The 27,204-nt window shown below is 36.2% G+C and overlaps 1 protein-coding gene across 1 annotated transcript in view; it reads left to right on the top strand.

The window, feature by feature from the left end:
- The window catches only part of LOC109063365 (glutamine--tRNA ligase-like), a 34,402-nt gene that overhangs the window by 3,378 nt on the left and 3,820 nt on the right, over positions 1 to 27,204 (top strand). Inside the window, exons 4-17 of the mRNA XM_042730356.1 lie at positions 1,038 to 1,113; positions 1,193 to 1,257; positions 1,352 to 1,405; positions 12,949 to 13,003; positions 15,256 to 15,327; positions 15,468 to 15,553; positions 16,138 to 16,224; positions 16,303 to 16,402; positions 16,735 to 16,813; positions 18,866 to 19,105; positions 19,186 to 19,278; positions 22,737 to 22,874; positions 22,967 to 23,054; positions 26,854 to 27,000. Of these exons, the coding sequence (XP_042586290.1) occupies positions 1,038 to 1,113; positions 1,193 to 1,257; positions 1,352 to 1,405; positions 12,949 to 13,003; positions 15,256 to 15,327; positions 15,468 to 15,553; positions 16,138 to 16,224; positions 16,303 to 16,402; positions 16,735 to 16,813; positions 18,866 to 19,105; positions 19,186 to 19,278; positions 22,737 to 22,874; positions 22,967 to 23,054; positions 26,854 to 27,000 (1,380 nt within the window). The remainder of the gene's footprint in view (positions 1 to 1,037; positions 1,114 to 1,192; positions 1,258 to 1,351; positions 1,406 to 12,948; positions 13,004 to 15,255; positions 15,328 to 15,467; positions 15,554 to 16,137; positions 16,225 to 16,302; positions 16,403 to 16,734; positions 16,814 to 18,865; positions 19,106 to 19,185; positions 19,279 to 22,736; positions 22,875 to 22,966; positions 23,055 to 26,853; positions 27,001 to 27,204) is intronic.

Raw genomic sequence — 27,204 nt, forward strand, 5'->3', positions numbered from 1 at the left:
GATGTATATGTAAAATCCATAGGCTAATTTAATTCAGTTTTGTTCTGTAATGTTGTAATGGTTTTTTTCTACACACACACATATACACTACACGTACACATGAACGCTCTTTTCAAACAGAAGCTTGTAACACACATGATATCTGCCACATAATGACTACTACAAATTACAAATTATATATAATTTTATTTCATATAAAGGGAAAATTAAAAGTGAGTTTAATCCAAGCAGCTCTAATGGCACGGTGTTGCCATTTAAACATGTTAATTACAAAAACAAAATGTTCGTTGTACTGTCTCTGGAAAAAATCAACAGTGATTGATCAGCCTTTATTTATACAGTATTGTAGACGTTATTATTACCTAGGCGAAGCAAAATTTGCTGAAATATAGGCTACAGTAAGAGCGCCTGCATGGCTGTCCATCAGATGCCTGTCAAAGTTGAGTTCGTTACTATAGCAACAGTAAAACTTTCATGTCGTTATAACGAGAAAACAAACTTTCGTTATGTCGAGATAACGAGAAAATTAAGTCGTTATAACGAGAAAACAAAAAGGAAAAAAATTATAATGGATGGCCGCTTAGAACTTCCGTACAATATTGAATTTAACATCAAAATTTTAAGTCTAACCTTAAAATGCATGATTTTTATGTAACCTTCTTACTTCTCAAGAATATTGGTAACACTTTAGTGTCCAGTTCTCACTATTAATTAGTTGGTTATTAGCATGACTATTACTGGGATATTGGCTGTTTATTATAACTTAAAAAGCACATATTAATGTCTTATTCTGCAAGACCTTATTCTAAATCCTTAATCCTGCCCAATTTAATTGTCATCAACTACTTTACTTAGTATTAATAAACAGTAATTAGGATTATATTGAGGCAGAAGTATAGTTTTTTAAGTGTTAGTTAGCGAGAATTGGAGAAATTAATTTATGTAGTTATCTATTATTTATTTGAAAGAATTAAAAGAACCATTAAAGAAGTTTTCAATTATGTCAATGACATATTAATAATTTAATAATTCCACAGGTTGAATTGATTATCAGGAAGCACAAAGATCAGCTGTTGGCAGAGAGATATCGCTTTAACATGGGGATACTCATGGGTGAGGCAGCATATCATATGTGTGTGAATACCATCATGTGTGGTGCTGCTGAGGAACAGTTTTGGCTTGTGCTCTTCAGGTGAGGCCAGGACTGCTCTCAAATGGGCTGATGGGAAGATTGTCAAGAATGAAGTGGATATGCAGGTTTGTGTGACAGTTTTACTACCTTGCTCAAATCAGTCCAAATCATTGTGTATCACTGTGTGTATGAACACTGAAACTCTGCATTTTTTCTCAGGTGCTGCACCTTCTGGGTCCAAAAACTGAGGCAGATCTGGAGAAAAAGCCCAAGGTATATTTTTACTCTGTTTTCTTGTGGCACACACACAACCCCTTTTCTACTAAAAAAAAGTGCTGGCGAGGATCTGTTGCAAACCATAACTAGGGCTGTGACGGTCGCCGTGACAGCCACGTCACGCGGCGGAAGTGCATGTGACGTCACGCACTCTATAACAAGCATAATACATTTTGTATACAAGTGTAATAACTGTAATAGTTGTTTATAGTAAATAGTAATAGTAAATTGTTTTATTTAGACTATGTCTATGGTAATTTACAAATTACCTCAAAGGCCATACGCAGCGTTTCCTTTAGATTGGCAGGTTTGAGCACAGGGTAATACAGTTTATGCATTCAGCAAATTAATTTTGTGTTGGGAGATGGACCTTGTTGGGAAACCAAATCGCTGATCTGGAGCCATCTCCATGTCACCCATCCCTGATTGTACGTTCCTGTGAACGCAGACGCCTGGCTGGTCAGGTTTGTTGAGGTTTTCTCCAAACTGGCCAAATACAAACGAGACAGCGATAAATGAAATATGTTAACAAGAAATGTGGGAACGATTCCTATTCCAAAGAGAGCGCGTGCAGAAGAGGTGTTAATGCACTGCTTGCTTGGCGGCGGAACAGTGAACCGTGTCTACACCAGATGCGACACCGCCGCATCGCAACAGGTTGAGTCTGTCTAGTGTCTACCCAGGACATTTGAACTCTGTGTCAGTACCTCATGAATAGGACGAGGTAGTTTACTGTCGGGGATTTGTCATATGCTGTCGTGCCGCATCCAATGTAGCATCACTTATTATAATAAGTTCTATAGTATTTTGTTGCGCCGCGTCACTCGCGTCAGGTAGACAGACTGTATTTAACTTTCTTATTTAGGTTACTTTCTTGTTTAACTGTATTATTTCTTTTATATTTATTTTAGTGTTGCAGGGTGCGAAGTGCTTAAATAAACACGAACTGACAAGTTAAATTGGTGTGTTAGATGAGTGAGACAGTGCTGGGCTGCTCCAGGATAGTTTTGAAAACCATTTCAGAGACATATTCTTAAATGTGACTCATATGAAATATATTACATGCATGCACAGATTTAAGTCAGCTTTAATCGCCTTTTTGGTAACTTCATGACTTAACTGACCACGGCATTGCATGCATGTAGTTTATTTCACGCTTTGATATGAAAGAATATAGGCTACAGTGCGCACTGGGACCTTTGTGCGTGCAATTGAAGAGCACGCGCTGCGAGCACAGTAGCCTACCGTTTCTGCACTCGTTTCTGCTACTGAATAAATGCACTTCTTGTCAAGAGAAAAATTGACAGAAGCAGCAGTTGTGCAGGCAATAAATTTTTCAGTTTAATGTTTAAATTATATTAAAATAATATTAATAAAAAAACTATATATATAAAATTAAATTTATAATATAATTTATATATATAAATTAGTTGGTCCCATTACCACTGCAGTGGTAAAAATCTGCCACCGTCACAGCCCTAACCATAACAATATTGAATCTCTCATAACATTTTCTACATTGATGTAGCGGTATATAGGCAGGTTATGTTGTACCGGCCCAAAGCTGCTGCATCACTACAGTCCTTGATTGCGAGTCTTATTCCTGGTTTAGACTTCCAAAGTAATTTGTCTTTATGCCTTAATAAGCTTTGATGTAGCAGTTAGTTATGAAGTAATATACTAATAAAAAATGCTTTAATCTGAGACAGAACTAATCACACTGTTACCCAGGTGCTTTCTATGTGTGCAAATTTTGATTTAGTTTTAGTCATAGTCTTTTGAATAAAATGCCATTTAGCTTTAGTCATATTTTAATCGTATCAGTTGTTTTGGTTTTAGTCTAATAAATATTAGATTCAGTAGATTTAGTTGACTAAATATATCAGATTTAGTTAAATTGTAATGCATTAATTAACCATCTATTAACCTTTTAATATGAATGACATTACGATTTGTAAATGCTAAAATTTAAATTATCTCCCACCGGGTAGATGCGTTACAATTCAAATTAGGGCGGCACAATATTGGAAAAAACTCACATTGGGATATTTTGTTTTTCTGCGATTATATATTGTGATCACCAGATGGCTTGAATAGCTGTGTTTGGAAATAAACGATTAATGAGTAGGGTGACTTTGTAGGTGAGTAAATCAGCATAGAAAATAAACATATTACATGCATAGATGAATAGTCATATGTAAAATAACACTACATAGTCTTCACTGTATAAATTAAGTCTTAATAAATCTGTGTTAAAGCCACAAAAGTGATTTTTCTCTGTGTTTTGTTGTTTGATTAACATTAATGACATAGAAAGCAACAGGAACATTAAACTGCTGTGAATATACTGTTACACATCCATTTTTTTCTCAATTGTTTACCTTCACCTTAACCATAAGCAACTGTGTTTACAAGGATACTTACAGAGACATGCATTTTGACATAATTTTGCACGTATGTGTCATTAATAGACGCGGAAGTGAATGGAATTCAGAGTTCATGTGCGTTTGCGTGGCTCTCACTGGCTATATTTACATGCACAATTTTTGGTTAAATCGGACTGAATTCATTACGATTAATTAATCTGAGTGTAGTGTTTACATAAACACAAAATAAAGTGATCGGGTTGAGGTGTGCATTTATATGTCACAAGCTTCAAATCTGAATAAAAAAAATTTTGACATGCGTACACTGCACAAATATAGAGTTTCTCACTGTTTGCACATAATAACCACTCTCCTACACTGTTTCTTTAATTGTTTTAACAGCAGAATTAATATTTATCTGATAAAATAAACATGCTATAGCTTAATCTCAGGCAGTTGATCATGTAAGCGACCCACCGTTCTGCACATTTTGTGTGTATCTCTTATCACTTCAGACGTTTCTTCGAACGTATGCCCTGTGAACTTGGAATATTCTGCCATGATTCTAGTTCAAAGGCAGCGTATATATTCCATTAAACAGGCATTAAAGTGTGTGGGACATGAATTTAAATTGTATTTATTTGAAAAGGGGTACTATTTCACTCTTCTCTAGTAAGTTTCATCTTTGTGTGAAGACGCTGCAGGTGGTGGCGTAGCACAAATTCATGAATGAATATTCCTAAGTAAAGTAAACTTCAACTGATTTCACCTGCTCAGGGAGTAAGGAGCAACTGTGTAGGGACCTTGTCAGTCAGAACAGTTCATTCATGAAGCTCTCTTCTAACGAGCTGGTTATCTGAATCAGGTTACATAAGAGAGGCATGCAAAATATGCAGAGCGAGGGTACGTGAGGACTGGAATTGAGAACCACTTATGTATTTAATAGGGCTGTCAAATGATTAATCACGATTAATCACATCCAAAATAAAAGTTTTGTTTACATAATATATGTATGTGTACAGGGTATATTTATTATGTATATATAAATACACACACATAAATTATATATTTAGAAAATATTTACATGTATATACATTTATATATTTATATTATATTTTATATTATATATAAATATATTTAATATATAAACATAACATATTCTTCTTAAATATATACATGCATGTGTGTGTATTTATATATACATAATAAATATACACAGTATACACACATATATTATGTAAACAAAACTTTTATTTTGGATGTGATTAATCGTGATTAATCATTTGACAGCCCTAGTATTTAATTAACACATATCATCATATCGCCTTAATTTCTTAATGTTAAAGCATTAAGGGATAAAGTACAACCCTCTGTAATGCAGCTCTGAAATAAATTATATTGTGAAAGCACTACACCACATAAGTTTTACTGGACTTAAATGGAACAAATACAATCTCTTACAAAAAGTTGCTGAACAGTGAATCAGGAGATTGTTGCTTTATGGACATAGAGAGTGATCGTAACGATCGTAAGTTATATCCAAACGGCAACATCCCGCTCTCTCTGGTCAAGCCAACAAGGGATGGTAAGTCAAGTTTATTTATATAGCACATTTTCGTATACAATTGTAATTCAAAGTGCTTTACATAAAAGAAAGTAAAATAATCATGAAGAAAAATAATAACAAAAATAAAACAAGCAATTTTAAAAACATAAAACAGGCAATTTTAAAACATTGGAAATGATTTAAAAATTGACGTATTTAAATGAATTTAAAACAGTTAAAAATAGAAAATGATTTTACATAGAATATAGTGAATATGTAAAATACAGTGCAATCAATTCGGACATCGCACATTGCTCATTCAACAAATGCACAGCTAAAGCAGATGAGTTTTGAGTCTAGATTTAAATGTGACTAATGTTTTAGCACATCTGATCTCTTCTGGAAGCTGATTCCAACTGCGGGCGGCATAGTAACTAAAGGCGGACTCCCCTTGTTTTGTGTGAACCCTTGGTATTTCTAACTGACTCGATCCTATTGATCTGAGTGGTCTGTTAGGTTTATATTCAGTGAACATATCTGCAATATATTTGGTCCTAGGTCATTGAGTGATTTATAAACAAGTAAAAGTACTTTAAAATCAATCCTAAATGTAACTGGAAGCCAGTGTAAGGACCTGAGGACTGGTGTGATATGCTCAGATTTTCTGGTTCTAGTCAGAATCCTGGCAGCAGCGTTCTGGATGAGCTGCAGCTGTCTAATGGTCTTTTTGGGAAGGCCGGTGAGGAGACCATTACAATAGTCCACCCTGCTGGTGATAAAGGCATGAACAAGTTTCTCTAAGTCTTGACTGGAAACAAAACATCTAATTCTTGCAATGTTTTTTAGATGATAGTATGTTGATTTAGTTACTGCTTTGACATGACTACTGAAACTAAGGTCTGTCTCCAGAATCACACCAAGATTCCTGACTTGATTTTTAGTTGTGTGACCCCTTGAGTCAAGGTATGCATTCACCTTGAAAACTTCATCTTTGTTTCCAAATGCAATAACTTCAGTTTTTTCCTTGTTTAACTGAAAAAAGTTCTGGCACATCCAACTATTAATTTCATCAATACATTGGCAGAGGGAGTCAATGGGGCTGTAGTCATTTGGAGATAAGGCTAGGTAAATCTGGGTATCATCAGCATAGCTGTGATAGGCAATTTGGTTCTTTCTCATTATCTGACTTAGTGGGAGCATATACAGGCTAAACAAGAGCGGTGCCAGAATTGAGCCTTGTGGGACTCCGCATGTCATGGACGTCCACTTAGACTTATGCTCTCCTAGACTCACATAATAACCTCTTCCTTCTAAGTATGACCTGAACCATTTGAGTACCATCCCAGAAAGCCCGACCCAGTTTTTCCAGTCTCTCTAGTAGTATGTTATGATCGACAGTGTCAAACGCAGCACTGAGATCTAGCAATACCAGCACTGATATTTTGCCAGAGTCAGAATTTAAGCGAATATCATTTATTATCTTAATGAGCGCTGTCTCTGTGCTGTGATGCAGTCGAAAACCAGATTGAAAATTGTCCAGGTATCCATTTGAGTTTAAGTATTTGTTCAGCTGATTAAAAACTTCCTTTTCTATAATTTTTGCCTATAAAAGGAAGATTAGATATTTGTCTATAATTGCTCAGAATGGTGTTATCAAGATTGCTCTTTTTCAGGAGGGGCTTTACAACTGCATTTTTCAGGGAGTTTGGAAATGTCCCAGAAAGAAGTGAGGCGTTCACCACTTCTAAGAGATCTGCTTCTAAACAGTTAAGCACACTTTTGAAAAAAGATGTGGGAAGTGTGTCAAGATCGCAGGTTGACGATTTTAGGTGCTGCACTATTTCTTCCAGAAATTTTGCTTTCAGTTGCTTCAAAAATAGACATAGTATCTTTTTGATATTGCGTCCAGATCTGTCTGACCTCTGCATTACTTGAGGATGTGCTAATTGCCTTCCTGATATTAATGATCTTCTCAGAAAAGAAGGAAGCAAACTCATTGCATTTGGTAACTGAGAGCATTTCACTGGGAATCTGACTTGGGGGGTTTGTCAGTCTCTCAACAGTGGCAAAAAGAGTACGAGTGGTTGTTTAAGTTACTGTTTATAAGGTTTGAGAAGAAATTCTGTCTAGCTGTGGCTAGTTTCACATTAAAAGCATGAAGGCTGTCTTTATAAATGCTATAGTGAATTTCAAGTTTCGTTACTGTTTATAAGGTTTGAGAAGAAATTCTGTCTAGCTGTGGATAGTTTGAACTGCTGTTGATCTTCTCCAAACTGATTTCTGTCTGTTTGTTTTTTCTTACTGACTATTATTGGAGCAATATCATCAATAACATTCTTAACTTTTGAGTTAAAGGAATCAAGGAGAATATCAACAGAGTCTGCAGAAATGCTTGGTGTTAGAGATATAGCCTCCATAAACCGCACACTAGTGTTATCGTTAATGCATCTCCTTCTGACAGAGACAGATCTAGATTCATTGGTAGCAGAGATCAATATATCAAAGAAAATACAGAAGTGATCAGATAGTGCTACGTCCTTAATAACAATGGATGAAATGTTTAGACCCCTACTGATGATTAAATCTAGAGTGTGTCCACCTTTGTGTGTGGGTCCATGCACATGCTGAATCAGGTCAAAAGTGTTTAGAACCGTTATCATTTCTTTTGTAATTTTGTTTTCTGCATTATCTATATGAATATTAAAATCCCCTGCAATAGCAAAACAGTCAAACTCTGAGGAAATCATTGATAGCATTTCTGTGACCTCTTCAACAAAGGCTGGAGAGTATTTTGGAGGCCTGTAAATAATGATAAACAGAATGCGTGGAGCACCTTTCAGCACAATCCCTAGATATTCAAAAAGACAAGTACTGACCAAATGACATTTGCTTGCATTGATAGACATCTTTAAATAGAGCAGCTACACCTCCACCTCTCCTAACAGTCCTGCAGACACTCATGAAAGTAAAGTTAGGAGGGGCTGCTTCATTGAGGACTGTTGCACTGCAGCTGTCTTCTAGCCATGTTTCATTTAGAAACATAAAACTCCAGATTGTTTGTGGTTATAAAGTCATTGATTAGAAATGATTTATTTTTTAGTGAGCGAATGTTTAAAAATGCCAACTTGATGGCAGTACTTTGTGTCTTTATATCAATCTTAGTTTGATGCATTATAGGTCGCAGATTCGATGAGTTTGCCCTTGAGCTTGAAAAGACCTTAGACTTTCTATCACGTGATAAAACTGAAATATAGAAAGCTACAGGCACGCTGGGTTCCCGCTTGTTCTGTAAACATTTGTGAATGTTGCTGCTATTATAGCGGGGACCCGACACATATCACTGAGAGCTGCTATCAGTTGTTTTTGGTTCACCTACAGCAGATGGAGGGTTTGGGCCCTGGCGTTGTGGCAGCGGTCGGAGAGCTCTCACAGGAGCAGGGCCCACAGGCTTTGGTGGTTGGGGGGCCCGCCGTTTTTTTGGTGATATTTGCGGGCTTGCAGCGAATGAGTGAGAGAGTTTAGTCCCAGCATACACCAATTCCTCAACAAGGAAGTGACTTAAACTGTAATTCCTCAACTGGCCGCTAGAGGCTGGCTGCAAACGGGAGTCAATCCCAGAGACTCCCTATGTTAAAATGGCCAATTTTGTTTACAGCCTGGTTCAAAAAATTTTTTTGTCTATATAGCTTATTTTGCCCTTTATGACAGCTGTGAGGGGGGTGATTTTTTTTTTATAACTCATTCGTTTAAATTATATTAAGCCTTAAAGTTCTGCATAATTAAGGGCGTGGCCACTTGAGTGACAGGTAAATTGCTGCTGCTGACACTGCTGTCGCGCTAGGTGGCATGGTTTCAGCAACCAGCTCCCGCCTCTTTGGCCATTTTCAATTATCCGGGAGTGACGCACGGTGACGTGCTGCCAAGATGCAACGGCCGCCTCCGCCCACTTTGAGCTTCAAAAACGCTCTTCGGATGCCTACGGGTGATGTCACGGACACTACATCCATGTTTTTATACAGTCTATGGTTATATTACACATAACATTTCCATACGTGTTTACATAGATTATTCATAGCGTGAGCACCTACTAACTCCCGGATCGGAAATTATGAATCTGTAATAAATAATAAATACAAATGACAAAGCCAGATTTTTGTCAAGTTGTTTATTTTCATTGAGCTGTTTTCACTACTGTGTTGTTTCAAGCTGAAAAGCATAAAATTGGGCTTCATATTAGATCCGTTTTACTCTCCGCTCGTGAGAGCAGATATGGCAGACACAGCAAGCGTTTTCCAATAGTATGTTCCTGCACAACTGGAGGCTGCAGTTTCAGGACCACAGATCTAGGACCGCAGTTCTAGGACCCTAGTTTTTCGTGGCAGCGCCACCTACCGTAATGGATGATATAGCGATGGCTGCAGTTTCAGGACAGCAGTTCTAGGACCCTGTTTGGTTTAGTTTGTAGTCATGTTTGTATATAGCATCAATATATTAATCTCAGTAGTATTTGTTTTTAAATGTGATTTTTGATTTAAAATGCATCAGAGGTTAATTACTAAGTGTGTTTTGAGTCACAATTTTAAATTTAAACATGAATTTACACAAATATAAATGGAAAACTGTATATCAATTCTAAAACAATTGTAAAAAAAAAAAATGGAGAACCTTAAAAGTCTTAGTCTCTTGAATTATACAGTATATTGATTAACCTCCTTAAGGTGAATTAGCTCATTATCAGGTAAGTTTAAGTTGGAATCAGCGTATGCAGTCACTAAATTACAGCCAATATTTTAAAGGTTGTTGAGAGGCAAGACAAGACACAAGAATGATTCCAGAATGTTTATTTATATATAAATTATGTATATTTGTGTGTGTATGTATGTATATATATATATGTATATGTATATATATATATATATATATATATATATATATATATATATATATATATATATATATACACACACACACACACACACATACATACATACTACCATTCAAAAGTTTGGGATCAGTAAGACTTGTAATGCTTTTTTTAAAGAAGTCTCTTCTGCTCATCAAGGCTGCATTTATTTGATCAAAAATTCAGAAAAAAAAACTGTAATCTTAATCTTGCAAAATGTTATTAGAATATAAAATAATGGTTTCTATTTAAATATCCTTTAAAATATAATTTATTTCTGTGATGAAAAGCTGAATTTCCAGCATCATGACTCCAGTTTAAAGTGTCACATGATCCTTCAGAAATCATTCTAATATGCTGATTTATTATTAGAATTATCAATGTTGGCAACAGCCAAATATTTTTTTGGAAGCTATGTGGAAGCTTTTTTTTTCCGGATTCTTTGATGAATAAAAAGTTAAAAAGAAGAGCATTTATTTAAAATAGAAATCTTTTCTTACAATATACACTACTGTTCAAATGTTTGGGGTCGGTAAATTTCTATTTTCTTTTTTTGAAAGAAATTAAACCTTTTATTCAGCAAGGATGTGTTAAATTGTTAAGAAGTGATAGCAAAGATTTATATTGTTAGAAAAGAATCATATTTTGAATAAATGCTGTTCCTTTTAACTTTTTATTCATCAAAGAATCCTGAAAAAAAGTATCACAGTTTCCAAAAAAATGTTTGGCAGCACAACTGTTGATAATTCTAATAATAAATCAGCATATTAGAATGATTCTAAAGGATCATGTGACACTTTATACTGGAGTCCTGATGCTGGAAATTCAGCTTTGCATCACAGAAATAAATTATATTTTAAAGGATATTTAAATAGAAACCATTATTTTATATTATAATAACATTTTGCAAGATTACCGTTTTTTTTTTCTGTATTTTTGATCAAATAAATGCAGCCATGATGAGCAGAAGAGACTTCTTTAAAAACATTACAAGTCTTACTGATTCCAAACTTTTGAACGGTAGTGTGTATATGTATATATATATATATATATATATACACGTCATTTTTGCGACAACATCACAACAGCACCAAAGCGAACCCCTTTTCCATCAGTTGCTGCATGGATAGAATGGCTGTAGGCTTCAACTCTAGAGAAAGAGACAGCGAGAGACAGAGAGAGAGAGAGAGAGAGATAAGAAACATTTGTTTAACATATTCAACTGATATATCTGAATTTACACTTATGCACTGTTGGAGTTTTAGAGAAAGACCCAAACAGAATATTCATGTTACTGACATCTAATTATAAACTTCAAATGTGTAAGTACATAAGAGCAATACCCACCAATTAAATGATCTCCCTTCTTTCCTCAATTGTTTGTCAATCTTTCTATTAAATTCTTCCACTTCACTGAAATAGTTATCAGAGAACAATCACTTTTGTGATAACAGAAATATCAGTAGCAAAATGGTGAACTAGGCATTGTGCAAAAATAATTCATATTGTACTCTGACCTGAAATGATAATCTGGACCAGAAAGGAAGACTTGTTAGAATATTTTGAGATCATGAAAATATCCCTAGTGCCTTTTTAAATCATCTGTCCTACAATGAGCCTAACCAAATCCATAAAATCACTTCATATTGGCCATGCAGAACATGACAGAAACTAACACATGATAACAATGGACTGTATGTGGAGTAGGCCTGCAGATTAGGCCAAATTGTAACAAGCCATTAAAACTGCCAAACGCCTCATTCATCATTGCAAAACAATGCCAAAACAACAGGCTAACACAACTAGGCAGTCAGTGCAGTTTAATTATGAAAGATATTTTATAGATAAATATGGTAAAACAACAAGTATTAAGCCAGTATTCACACTAATACATTAAGCTGCAGGTAAATCTTACAAACCTTACATCAACCATGCTCTTGTCATCTGATAAGTTTAATTAATGTGCTGGCTAGATTCACTTATAATACTTCGTCATTAAAACTCAACAAGGATTTATGAAATCATGGCCACGAATTAACGTCGTAGTAATTAATAAAACTAGCTCACAAATTCTTAATTTGGTGGGAATTAATTATTAATTCATAGTTAGCAGTTCTCACTATGTAAACTTCGCACCGTTTAAACGTTATATAATAAAACTTAATTAAATATCGGTACTCACCGTCTGATTGCTGTCCACGTCGTCCATCTTTAATTAGTGTTGATCCAGTACGGTAGGGTCCTAGAACTGCGGTCCTGAAACTGCAGCCTCCGGTTGTGCAGGAATACCCTTCTCGCGTTTTCCATTCCAATATGTTTTTAACTGTACAATATAAATTTTAACATCTACCTCCACTATTACCCAGTCTCTACTGTAGTGTCCGTGTACCAAAGTCCCAGAATGCCTTGCGTTGCTGATGCCACGTTCCAATTCTCAATACAAAACATTGCGGTGTGCACATAGTGATATCGAAGCTGAAACGATGTATCGTGAAGCCCTAATTCAAATGTGGGCATCTAACCTCCATACATGCATATATTTGAAAGCCAGATTGAGTTGTTGTTGTTGTCGGGCAAGAACAACAAAAACTGTTTTAACAGTTGTTCATTCTGAGGCATGCTCAGAACAGCGTGAGTTTTGTCTACACCGCTAGCACCCACAGCATGCTGTTGTTGTTATGTGAACCATGCTGCTGTGAAATGTTTTTTTTTTCTCTTATCACAGGCTGCCAAACCCAAAGCTGCAGAGAAAGATGTGAAGATTGAGCAGGTTGTAAATGGTAAGACAAAGAAACCTATGAGACTTTTTTTATTCTCATCACTTTAATGTGACTCATAAATCTTTGGTTGTGTGTAAATTAAATGCTGCATCAGAGATACTAAGATTAGGCAGTATGGCGATATATTGTGGCGACAATATAAATTTGCTTTTGAAGAGATTTTGCTATACCGTGGTCATTGTGGTACTTTACGTAAATATTTGCCGTGCAAAGCAGGACTGCTCATTGTCCGCATTAAACTGAAGTTGCAATAATCTTTTCCTAACTATTGTGATGTATATCTGAGTGAAATGGCCTCTCAAATGAGAAAAATGTAGGGTTGGACTTGATCTAGTCCATCAGGAAATGATTGAATCATGGTAGTTTGCTAATTGTTGTGATCTCATGTGAGTCACATGTTACTGGAGGGCAGGGATTATTTCCCAACTCTTTCCATACCCTTTCACCAGTGCAAATCAGAAAGATTTGTCATCATCAGGGAAGGGTAACTTAATATTTTGGATTGATGTGGGCATGAAATAAAAATTCACCTATTAATCCATCTATTTTCTAGATGAATGAAATAATGTTGATCTGCCGTGGTACAAGTCCTTGTGGAGATTGAAATAATGCCATCTTCTCCTGTTCCATTGTTGTCTCCTTTTGTAGTTTTAAATAATGATTTAATGATTTGATATTTATTTGCCGTCATCACGGCTATAATGCTTCTCTGACGAGCTGCTTCTTCTTCGGCTTTTGTCGTGGTACTGCAGGTTACACCAGCAATATGCCTGTGGACACTGCGGACTAGCGGATTGCATGTGTACTGCACGCCGATGCGTATAAATGAAAACTGACGCATAGCCTACGGGCATAAGGGCCGTTACATAGTCAATGCATCGGTACGCATACGCAAGGCTACGCATCGCTATGCTTCGGCCACCATTATGCGTCGGTGCGTAGCCAAATGTGTCGTCCTAGTTTTTGATACATGACGCGCCGATGCACGCAATACTATGCGTTGTCGGTGGGGGCGACATTGCAAGTATTGTACACCAATTCAAGTATATTATGTTTACAGAAGAAGAAGGTTTGAATACAATGGCGGGTGAAGAGGAAAAATTATGCGAGCTTATACATATACATCCACATTTATATGATAGTTCATCGCAATTACACTCCAATAAAATAGCGTTGAAAAACGCCTGGAGAGAGGTTGCAACCGCGATGGGAAAACCCTTAGATAACGTGAAAACGGACTGGAAAAGTGCCCGTGACAAATTCATTAGGGTGCACAAAAAGTGGAAGGTGGCGTGCAGAAGTGGTGCGGGGCAGCTAAATCAGCAATAGAATGCACTCCTCTTCAGTTGCCATTTTGATCTGAATATCACGTGATCCGACTCTACTAATATCACCCGACTCTACTACCCCCTGTTGCGTGAGCGGTGTATTGTATACACGCACCGCCCGTGACGCTTGCGTCCACTGTTTAGACTATGAAAGGGAGCGCGTTGCTTGCTCGCGTTGACTATGTAACGGCCCTATAGGCTACGGCGTATGTCCAACGCAGAAGTATAAATCAGCCTTCAATCTTTTCAACTTTTGAACGGTAGTGCATATTTTTACAAAAGATTTTACAAGATTTAACAAAATGCTGTTCTTTAAATTTTTTTCAGGATTCTTTGACAAATAAAAAGTTTATCACAGGTTCCAAAAATATTAAGCAGCACAACTGTTTCCAACTTTGATAATAAATCAGTATATTAGAATGAAAGTGATTAGCACGTAACAGGCACATATCAGTATAAACGGAGATATTTGTCGTTGCAATATGCATCACATAACTAAACATCCGTCATTGTTAAAAAAAAAAAAATACAAAAGACAAAAAAAAATAAAAAAACTTTTCACAGTCAACACTGCAATGCAGAAACAGAGTTTTCACATTTATCCACTTCAGAGAGTGTATTTGAAAAGCTCAGTTTTCGCTGGATAAAAACACAGTCTCACTGTGGACAGAATGGAGAGAAACAGATGCAATTACAAAAATGTAATTTTTTGGCTAAACAGTTCTTTTAAAGAGATCATCTAAAAAGCCTAAATTAAATCTGCTCATCATATACAGCTATCATATCTCTTTGCAATACTTGGATGAAACCACTCAGTTTATATGGATTCATTTTACGATGACTTAATATTTGATTAAAAATCGTGGGACAGAAGCAACCTAGAACCCAAACCTTTTCTTCACAAAATCTGTTTACTCTTTGTAGGTGAAGCAAACACAGAGGGGAAATCATTGATGGAGCAGCTGAGAGGAGAGGCGCTGAAGTTCCATAAGCCAGGTGGGACTGCTGACTTGTTGATCATTGGCAGCTTCCTGGAGTTTGAAACAGAACCACTGTATGCACAGTTCTGTACAATGCACCATCAGGAGAAAATTGGCTAAAAGTAAATCTTGTGGTTTATTGTTCTCTCTCTTTAGGGGAGAATTACAAGACTGAGGGTTATGTTGTAACGCCCAACACCATGAATTTGCTGAAGAAGCACTTGGAAGAGACTGGAGGACAGGTATGACCTGAATGCAAGTTTACTAAATGATGCTTAAAAGTCTTTGGGTTAACATTATACATTATCCTGCATGGCCGAGGTGTCATCAGAGGTGGCAGAGGTTATTATATTCTGATGAAAGATTAAGAAGATGCACAGTGTTTTTTTTTTTTTGGTGACGTGCTGATATTTCAACAACCAAAAATTTTCGGCCGATACTAAAATTTTAATTATTGCAATTATATTTTTATTTAGCCTGTTCTATTCGCTATAGTTAATGTTTGACTAAATCTGTCATGAAAACGTTTATTTATTTATTTATTTATTTTTATTTTTTATCACAGCCATGTTTATATGTTTATATTTCAACACCAAATTAGAGTAGAAACATAATTATTAAAGATGACATCCTAATTTTGGTCTCGGACCAGAATTTTCATTTTGGTGCATCACTGTTTTTATATCTTTTGAATTATTGTTTCTTTTGTGGTGTGGTGTGCAAAAAGAGAAGGGGAATGTGTTTTGAGAATATAATGTGATATTTTTAGTTTTGTGTGTATTTTTTTTTTGTATAAATTTTTCTTTTTTTTTACTTTTTTTTGTAGGTCCGCACCCGTTTTCCCCCTGAGCCTAATGGAATTCTGCATATTGGTCATGCCAAAGCAATCAATTTCAATTTTGGTTATGCCAAGGTACACACACACACAGACTTACTCATATGAACCATGTCTAACAAGAAATTCCTTTCTGACATCATGTGTCTGTTTGAAGCCAATAATGGTATCTGTTTCCTGCGGTATGATGACACAAACCCAGAAAAGGAGGAGGAGAAGTACTTTACTGCCATCAAAGAAATGGTGGAGTGGCTTGGTGAGTATTAAGAGCTGACTTGCTTGAGCAGTCAGGCTAAACCTGATTACTGTTTACAGCTGATATTCAATGTGTAGTTCACTCAAACATGAAAAATAGACACTTAATGCCTGCTGTACCACCCTTTACAGCAGTATGTGCTATGTCCAGTATGTCCAATGCATTATGCATTGTGAACATTTTAGAACAAGATTTAAAAGGAAAAGGAAAAAGGAAAAGAAAGGACTTTGTATTGGAGGATAGATATTACAGTGTTTTAAATGTGAACTTTTCTATTAAAGAGCCTTCTTCACACATGAATGTTTGCTTGTTTGTTCTTCTCTCTCACTCAGGGTACAAGCCATACGCTGTCACACATGCCTCTGATCAGTTCCAGCTTCTCTACGATCTTGCTGTTGATCTCATTCGCAGGTAGGATTACAAATCTGACGCTTCAGGGCTCTATGCCCCAGGCATTGCATTATTTTTTTAGACTTTTTCATAGTAATGAACTTGGTAAACTTTTACTTAGGAATAATAATAAAGAAGGATGTGAAAGTATGTGAAAACAGCTAGAAATTCAGAAATTCAGAATATGTGTGCAGTGTGCATGTCAAAAAATTAAATCCGATTTGAAGCATGTGAAATAAACATGGCAATCACTGTATTTAGCAGAGTGCTGTTCAAAAGTTCGCGATCAGTAAGATTTTTTTTGAATGTTTTTTTAAAGATGTTTCTTATGCTAATCAAGGCTGGATTTATTTAATCAAAAATACAGAAAAAAAGTAATAATTTTGTGAAATATTATTGCAATGTAAAATAACAGTTTTCTTTTTTTTTTAAATATTTATTCCTGTGAAGCAAAGCTGAATTTTCAGCATGATTACTCCAGTCTTCAGTGTCATATGATCCTTCAGAAATTGTTAGAGATGATTTCTATTTTGAATAAATACTGTAACTCTTTACTAATCAAAGAAAAAAGTATCCCAGGTTTCAAAAAAAAAAATATAAAGCAGCACAACAGTTTCAACATTGATAATAAATCATATTAGAATGATTTCTGAAGGATCATGTGACACTGAAGAAGTAATGGCTGATGAAAATTCTAGTAGTGCCACAGAAATAAATAATAATTTAAAGTATATTAAAAAATAACACCAATATTAGAAATTGCAATAATATTTATATTTCACATTACTGTTTTTTTCTGTGTTTTTGATCAAATGAACCTTAAGCCTTGATGAGCATAAAAAAAATAAACTGATCCCAAACTTTTGAACAGCTGATTTTGGATTTATCAGTTAGAATGATTTCTTTCTGATTAAAACAAAAAGTGTCCATGTAAATGTGGCGTCTGATTCACAATCGCTTATGCCTCCTAACTGGATAGATCAGGGCTAATCAATTGGCGGCCCACAAATCATCTTCCTCCAGCCGAGGACGCGCAGGTCGCACATATGCCTTGAATTGTTTTTGAACTAATTAGTTTGTCCACAAGGTGGCAACACTGGCTCGGGCTGTTGTTTCACGCAGCCAAAAAAGAAAATGTATGCATACTGCATACGTTGAGCCGCTTCAGAAAAGTGCGCCAGTAGCGCTTCAACGGACAAAAACACACACAATTACGCAAAATGCGCCGTCTTGGCGAGTGATCTCGTAAACACAGTCTTAAATGGGCTATAAAGTCCTAAATGACTGAAAAGAGTTGGGAGAAAATTGGATGTGTGTCAGATCCACGTGATGTGCATCAGCGCTGCTTTTAAAGTGAAACCTGATGAAGTCTGTCATTGATCACAGTAGAAAAAGAAAAAGAGAAATCACTGGACTCCCCTAGTCGCTGATTAACTTTTGTAGCTTGAATAAAGATGAATCTAAATGCATATACAATTTATAGTTTATGTGAAGATTGTTTTAAGTTCACTTAAATTAAAAGTTGTTAGGTTATATTTTTAATAGCCTAAATGTTTAAAATAATGGCTTTCAATTATATTGTAATGTTGAATGGCTATAATTAATGGCTAAAACTGAGGTGAAAATGTATTTTATAGAGACATCCATAGCAGTATTGGTATCAAAAATACTGGCCTTTGTTAATAATAAGCTACTTAGTAAAGAGATGCCATTAAACACATATTTAAAATATATACCATGTTGTTTCTACATTAATTTGGAGGTTCACTGTGAAATGATGGCAATATATTAATATGTAATCAATTACGATTAATTACTGAAAAATGTGCGATTTCAAGAAAGAGATCGGGACGACCCCCTTCAAATTTTCAAATCGATAATCCAGCCCTCAAATGAAACTAATTGAATAGCCCAGGGATAGATCGATATCCTTGAAGTTTAATTGACTTGGTATTATACTGTGTTGCCTTATTGTTTTCAGAGCAGTGACTTTACCATAGCGGTGACATTAATGTATGCTGGATCTGAATGTGGTTTATATGATATAATGATTCAGGTTTACTTGTGTGTCAGGGGTCATGCGTACGTGTGCCACCAGCGTGGAGAGGAACTCAAGGGTCACAACATCCCTCCCTCCCCCTGGAGAGAGCGACCCGTGGAAGAATCTTTGCTTTTGTTTGACAGGATGAGAAAGGGCATGTTTGCAGAGGGAGAAGTCACTCTCAGAATGAAGATGGTGATGGAAGATGGAAAAATGGACCCTGTGGCATACCGGATCAAATACACGCCACATCACAGGACAGGAGACACTTGGTAAGACACTTTATTTCGCTCACCTGGTGTGATTTTTGTTTATTATCCTTATGGCATTCTTTCTTATGTCCTGTGCACAGGTGCATATACCCAACATATGATTACACACACTGTCTTTGTGACTCCATTGAGAACATCACGCACTCACTGTGCACCAAAGAGTTTCAGGCCAGGTATGTCAACATTAATAATAATAATAATAAAAGAAATCTCTTTCAGCTAAAGCTGTAAACTGTAAAGTTGGCACATTACTTTAAGGTTAAAACTAACAAGCCCAAACCATCAAATGGTTGGTGGTTTGATGCATTTAAGATATAATAATCAACTATCAAAAAGAGTTGTTTACAAACATTTTAATTGTATATAAGGCTGTTTTTATATTTAAATTATGTTTCTACTTCAATTTGTTGTTGAAAAATAAATGTTTTAATTGTGACTGTAATAACTTATTTTCATGATAAATTTATTCAGACATACACTCCCTGACAAAAATCTTGTCGCCTATCCAAGTTGTAGGAACAATAAATAATAACTTGACTTCTAGTTGATCATTTGGAATCAGAAGTGGCTTATATGAAAGGCAAAGGCCTGTAGATTATGCTTATTTTACCAAAATAAAATCTTATCATGCCTTGATTTTTAATTAGGACAGAAAGGTCAGACTTTGCTTAGACAAAAGTCTTGTCACATCTTTAAAGGATTCAACCAATCACAGATTAGAGCGTCACCTGTGACAAATACTGTAACTAACACATTCCCAGGTGTGTGGAAGAAGAACCCCAGCACACCCAACCTTCATTTGAAATGCATCCTGACCTCTGACAGCATGCCAAAGATTCAACCACAGACCAAAGTGCTGATCATCAAGAGCCTGAAGACCAAGTCTTCTGCTGAGGTGGCAGACATCTTTAATGTATCTTAATGTCAAGAGGATAAGAAAAAGATTTGAAGAAACTGGTGAAGTTCATGAAAGGCCCAGGTCAGGCAGACCCTGTAAGACAACTGTTCGAGAAGACCGTTTGTTGGTTCGACAGTCCAGGGCCAGCCCTTTTTCAGCTGCAGCAGAGCTACATAAGAACTGGTCACCAGAAACCTCTGTATCTACAAGAACAGTTTGTCGAATTCTCTCACGCAGTGGTCTCAATGGCCGAATTAGTGCTCAGAAACCAGCATTAAACAGAAGACAACTAAAAAAATTGTGTTGCATTTGCCAAGGCCCACAGCTTGCAGGATAGATGGACTGTGGAAAAGTGGCAGAAGGTTGATTTTTCCGATGAATCATCTATTGAACTGCATCCCAATCGTCGCAAATACTGCAGAAGACATGTTGGAACCCGCATGGAACCAAGATTCACACAGAAAACAGTCAAGTTCGGTGGAGGAAAAATCATGGTTTGGGGTTACATTCAGTATGGGGGATGGCAACATCAACAGCCTGAGGTATCAAGACATTCTTGTTGCCTATTACATTCCAAACCACATGAGAGGGCAAATTCTTCAGCGGGCATTCAGTATGGGTTTCATACTTCAGCACCACATCAAAGTTCCTGAAAGCAAAGAAGGTCAAGGTGCTCCAGGATTGGCCAGCCCAGTCACCAGACATGAACATTATTGAGCATGTCTGGGGTAAGATGAAGGAGGAGGCACTGAAGATGAAACCAAAGAATCTTGATGAACTCTGGGAGTCCTGCAAGAATGCTTTCTTTGCCATTCCAGATGACTTTATTAATAAGTTATTTAAATCATTGCCGAGATGTATGGATGCAGTCCTCCAAGCTCATTGGAGTCATACACAATATGAAGTCTTTTTCCACTGCACCATGACTTTATGCTCTGTACTGTACATTATTTCTGTTAAGTGACAAAACTTTTGTCTGAGCAAAGTCTTACGTTTCTGTCCTAATTAAATAATTAAAAATCAAGGCATAAGATTTTATTTTGGTAAAATAAGCATAATCTAGAGGCCTTTGCCTTTCATATAAGCCACTTCTGATTCCAAATGCTCAACTAGAAGTCAAGTTATTAGTTGTTGTTCCTACAACTTGGATAGATGACAAGATTTTTGTCAGGGAGTGTACATTAAATAAAACTTCACTAACAGGTTAAGTAAAATATAATGATTATGAAGTATATTTAGCTTATATTTTATTTAGATTTTATTTTAAGTTTTTTTTTTCTGGTTGACTAACAAGTGTTAACAATATTACATTACTAACAACATTAATTGACTTTCTTGAGGTAATCATTATGTGTAGAGATGACACGGTATGGAACTCAATTATAGTGCTCAAAATGATCACCAAATGATTATCGGAATTGTTATGGTATTGTTTAAATGTGTGGTAAAAAAAAAATGTCCAGTCGCCAAAAATCAAGTACTGATACACACAATATAATCATACAACAAATAAAATTAGCAGTGCCATGCACTTTGTATTTGCATAAACTTTAAAATAATTACATTAACACTGATGGATGAATTTTAAATGAACAAAAGATGTTGGTTGTGAGACTCAGAGCATAGCATGTTATATACTCACATCACATTCAAATTAAGTTTTGACCAAAAACTGAAACCTCACATTTCAGGCTTTAAAGATTTTTTTTAAGAAAAAAAAATATATATAAGTAGGTATTTTATCTGCACACAACGAATAATGTTTAGTGAAATTTTGATCACTCATCAACTGAAAAGATCAATGTTGGAATTTAAGAATCTATATTGGTTCATCAAAGTATTCATCAATTAATAAAACTTGATTTATCGAAGTATCAGGGACAGTTCACTTATTTAGCTGGTTTTGTTCTGGAAGATTTTTTTTCATTCTTTTCCTCCATATGGATTTCAAAATTAACTTAAATACATAATATACTTTAATACTGTGGTTTTCAACCCTGTTTCTGGAGCCTCCTGAACCCTGCAAATTTTTAATGTCTTCTTTTACACACCCATTTCAGGTCTTGGAGTCTGAATCAGGTGTGTTTGATTAAGCAGACATGCAAAATGTTCACCATCATGAGATTTCAGGAACATGGTTGAAAACTTGTGATTCACTTGTGTGATTCAAGGTTTTTTTTTTTTTTGAGGTTGGGTTTTGCACAAACTTGACAGCAGTCACACTGCACATTTGCAATTGACTACAATTGCGGCCAGTTGCGTGGCTAATGATAGCAACATAATTATAAAATTTTCTAAGTATTATTTAATGTAACATGCAATTTATGCAATTTACACCTCAAAATAAATTTATATATTAAAGTCCTGACATTCACATGAGCTTATTCCTTTGTACTACAGACACATATAAATGTAAACTGTTATGCAGTGATATACAGAGTACCATATTGTGGTAGTTTGGTTCATTGGAACACTGCATTGTCCAGTCAGTATTCAGGGCTCCAGTGATCAATATACATTTGCAATTAAGAACAACTTTTTTTATTTTAATTTAGTTGAAATAATGTTCAGAATATGTTTTACATGGCAAACTTTAGAGCACCCAGTAAGTCAGTGTTGAAATATTTGTACACTATCTTGAATAATCAATTTCTTTATGAAAATGAAGTAAGATTTTTCCTAATATAACATTGCTGTATATACTAAATGCCTGTTTTTGTCTCTCTCTCTCAGACGATCCTCATATTTCTGGTTGTGTAATGCTTTGGATTTGTACTGCCCTGTGCAGTGGGAATATGGCCGACTCAAGCTCACTTACACTGTTGTTTCCAAGAGAAAGATAATTAAACTGGTGGAAACAGGAATTGTTAGGTAACACACATACATAAAAAAAAATTGTGGGTCATTTAATTGTGAACTAGAAATCATTGTAATGTGTTGATCTTTTGTATTGTATTTTTCAGAGATTGGGATGATCCACGACTTTTCACCCTGACAGCCCTCAGGAGACGTGGGTTCCCTCCACAAGCTATTAACAATTTCTGTGCCCGGGTAAGAGAGAGAAAAAAAAGAAAAGAAAAAACCTGCAAAAAAGAAAAATGGTGTGGCATTGTATTATGTCACAAGTAGTACAAATCAACATAATGGTAGCATGAGCTAAACGATCACCACTAGAAGTCCACAGATACTGGTTTCTGATGATACCAATAAGTAAAATTGGAAAATCCAGCTGATAACCTATTAATCGCTGATAGATTTTAAAATAAATAATATAAACCAAAACTTTTTACTTTTTTATTTATGTAATGTAAAGGGCTTGGAGTATAGGATCGAGAGCCACTGATCTAATAGTGGGATTTGTTTAAAGTTTGCAAGGTCCTTGCAATTAAATCTTTAATAGCCATTCAAAGACTTGTTCAAATGATATAGCTGCTTATTTGCCAAATATCAGCAAAATATTAAAATTGTTATATTGTTTAATAGAAGTTGTGTGCATCTCTGCTTGACTGTGGAAGTTTAAATAGTCTTACTTTCAACGCTAAACTGTCTAACAGGAAAACTAAATGGCTGATGCTTATACACTCTACGCTTATACAGTTTATTAGGTACACCTTGCAATTACCGGGTTGGACCCCCTTTTGCCTTCAGAACTGCCTTAATTATCCATGGCATAGTTTCAACAAGGTGTTGGAAACATTCCTCAGAGATTTTGGTCCACATTGACATGACAGCATGACACAGTTGCTGCAGATTTGTCAGCTGCACATCCATGATGCGAATCTCCCGTTCCCAAAGCTGCTCTATTGGATTGAGATCTGGTGACTATGGAGGCCGTTTTAAGTAAAAAGTGAACTCATTGTAATGTTTAAGAAACCAGTCTGAGAGATTTGAGCTTTGTGACATGGTGCATTATCTGCTGGAAGTAGCCATCAGAAGATGGGTACACTGTAGTCATAAAGGGATGGACATGGTCAGCAACAATACTCAGGTAGGTGTGGAATTAAATGATGTTCAATTGGTACTAAGGGAACCAAAAGTGTGCCGAGAAAATATCCCCCACACAATACCACACACCACCAGCCTGAACTGTTGAGAGAAGGCATCCGCCAAATTCTGACTCTACTATCGGAATGTTGCAGTAGAGAAAAATCGAGGACTTGTCAGACCAGGCAACGGTTTTTCCAATCTTTGCCGTGGTTCCAATTTATGCTAAAGCCTGTGCGAACTGTCTGCCTCGCGCTTTCGCTAATGATAGCAACATAATTATAAAATTTTCTAAGTATTATTTAATGTAACATGCAATTTACACCTCAAAATAAATTTATATATTAAAGTCCTGACATTCACATGAGCTTATTCCTTTGTACTACAGACACATATAAATGTAAACTGTTATGCAGTGATATACAGAGTACCATATTGTGTAGTTTGGTTCATTGGAACACTGCATTGTCCAGTCAGTATTCAGGGCTCCAGTGATCAATATACATTTGCAATTAAGAACAACTTTTTTTATTTTAATTTAGTTGAAATAATGTTCAGAATATGGTTTTACATGGCAAAACTTTAGAGCACCCAGTAAGTCAGTGTTGAAATATTTGTACACTATCTTGAATAATCAATTTCTTTATGAAAATGAAGTAAGATTTTTCCTAATATAACATTGCTGTATATACTAAATGCCTGTTTTTGTCTCTCTCTCAGACGATCCTCATATTTCTGGTTGTGTAATGCTTTGGATTTGTACTGCCCTGTGCAGTGGGAATATGGCCGACTCAATCTCACTTACACTGTTGTTTCCAAGAGAAAGATAATTAAACTGGTGGAAACAGGAATTGTTAGGTAACACACATACATAAAAAAAAATTGTGGGTCATTTAATTGTGAACTAGAAATCATTGTAATGTGTTGATCTTTTGTATTGTATTTTCAGAGATTGGGATGATCCACGACTTTTCACCCTGACAGCCCTCAGGAGACGTGGGTTCCCTCCACAAGCTATTAACAATTTCTGTGCGTCCGGGGTAAGAGGAGAGAAAAAAAAGAAAAGAAAAAACCTGCAAAAAAGAAAAATGGTGTGGCATTGTATTATGTCACAAGTAGTACAAATCAACATAATGGTAGCATGAGCTAACGATCACCACTAGAAGTCCACAGATACTGGTTTCTGATGATACCAATAAGTAAAATTGGAAAATCCAGCTGATAACCTATTAATCGCTGATAGATTTTAAAATAAATAATATAAACCAAAACTTTTTACTTTTTTATTTATGTAATGTAAAGGGCTTGGAGTATAGGATCGAGAGCCACTGATCTAATAGCTGGATTTGTTAAAGTTTGCAAGGTCCTTGCAATTAAATCTTTAATAGCCATTCAAAGACTTGTTCAAATGATATAGCTGCTTATTTGCCAAATATCAGCAAAATATTAAAATTGTTATATTGTTTAATAGAAGTTGTGTGCATCTCTGCTTGACTGTGGAAGTTTAAATAGTCTTACTTTCAACGCTAAACTGTCTAACAGGAAAACTAAATGGCTGATGCTTATACACTCTACGCTTATACAGTTTATTAGGTACACCTTGCAATTACCGGGTTGGACCCCCTTTTGCCTTCAGAACTGCCTTAATTATCCATGGCATAGTTTCAACAAGGTGTTGGAAACATTCCTCAGAGATTTTGGTCCACATTGACATGACAGCATGACACAGTTGCTGCAGATTTGTCAGCTGCACATCCATGATGCGAATCTCCCGTTCCCAAAGCTGCTCTATTGGATTGAGATCTGGTGACTATGGAGGCCGTTTAAGTAAAGTGAACTCATTGTAATGTTTAAGAAACCAGTCTGAGATGATTTGAGCTTTGTGACATGGTGCATTATCCTGCTGGAAGTAGCCATCAGAAGATGGGTACACTGTAGTCATAAAGGGATGGACATGGTCAGCAACAATACTCAGGTAGGCTGTGGAATTTAAATGATGTTCAATTGGTACTAAGGGACCCAAAGTGTGCCGAGAAAATATCCCCCACACAATAACACCACCACCAGCCTGAACTGTTGAGAGAAGGCATCCGCCAAATTCTGACTCTACTATCTGAATGTTGCAGTAGAAATCGAGACTTGTCAGACCAGGCAACGTTTTTCCAATCTTCTGTTGTCCAATTTTGCTAAGCCTGTGCGAACTGTAGCCTCCGTTTCCTGTTCTTAGCTGACAGGAGCAGCACCCGGTGTGGTCTTCTGCTGCTGTAGCCCATCTGCTTCAGGGTTCGATGTGTTGTGTGTTCATAGATGATATTTTGTGTACCTTGGTTGTAACGAGTGTTTATTTGCGTTACTGTTACCTTTCTATCATCTCTAACCAGTCTGCCCCTTCTCCTCTGACCTCTGACATCAACAAGACATTTTCGTCCACACAACTGCCGCTCACTGGATATTATCTCTTTTTCGGACCATTCTCTGTAAACCCTAGAGATGGTTGTGTGTGAAAATCCCAGTAGATCAGCAGTTTTTGAAATACTCAGACCTAGCCCGTCTGGCACCAACAACCATTCCACGTTCAAAGTCACTTAAATCCCCTTTCTTCCCCATTCTGATGCTCAGTTTGAACTTCAAGTCGTCTTCACCACATCTAGATGCCTAAATGCGATGCCTAAATGAGTTGCTGCCATGTGATTGGCTGATTAGCAATTTGTGTTACCAAGCAATTGAATAGGTGTACCTAATAAAGTGGCCGGTGAGTGTAATTAAAGAATATCAGATGTTGGCTCTTTTATCCATCACTGATGTATTGGTTAACGACTATTAGAAACTGTTACCCTAATACCCTCTGTCAACATCTCTTGTTTAGGTGGGTGTGACTGTTGCTCAGACCACCATGGAGCCGCACCTGCTGGAGGCGTGTGTTAGGGAGGTGCTCAATGACACAGCACCTCGTGCCATGGCCATACTCGAGCCCCTCAAAGTCACCATCACCAACCTGCCAACCAGTGCACAGGTGAACAAATGCAGAAGTTCAGAAGTGTTCATTACATGTAACTATATACAGCTAGCCAGTCATTATCAATGACTGGCTGCAAGTAAATTATTCTACTTATTAAGTGGCTACTTATCAAATAAATAAACCGATGAAAATTAAATATTAATTTCATTAATATTTTAAAGAGTAAATGTAATTAAATTTAATGAGGATAAATCTAAC

Source organism: Cyprinus carpio, chromosome B8, assembly GCF_018340385.1.
Source record: "Cyprinus carpio isolate SPL01 chromosome B8, ASM1834038v1, whole genome shotgun sequence".
Taxonomy (NCBI): Eukaryota; Metazoa; Chordata; class Actinopteri; order Cypriniformes; family Cyprinidae; genus Cyprinus; species Cyprinus carpio.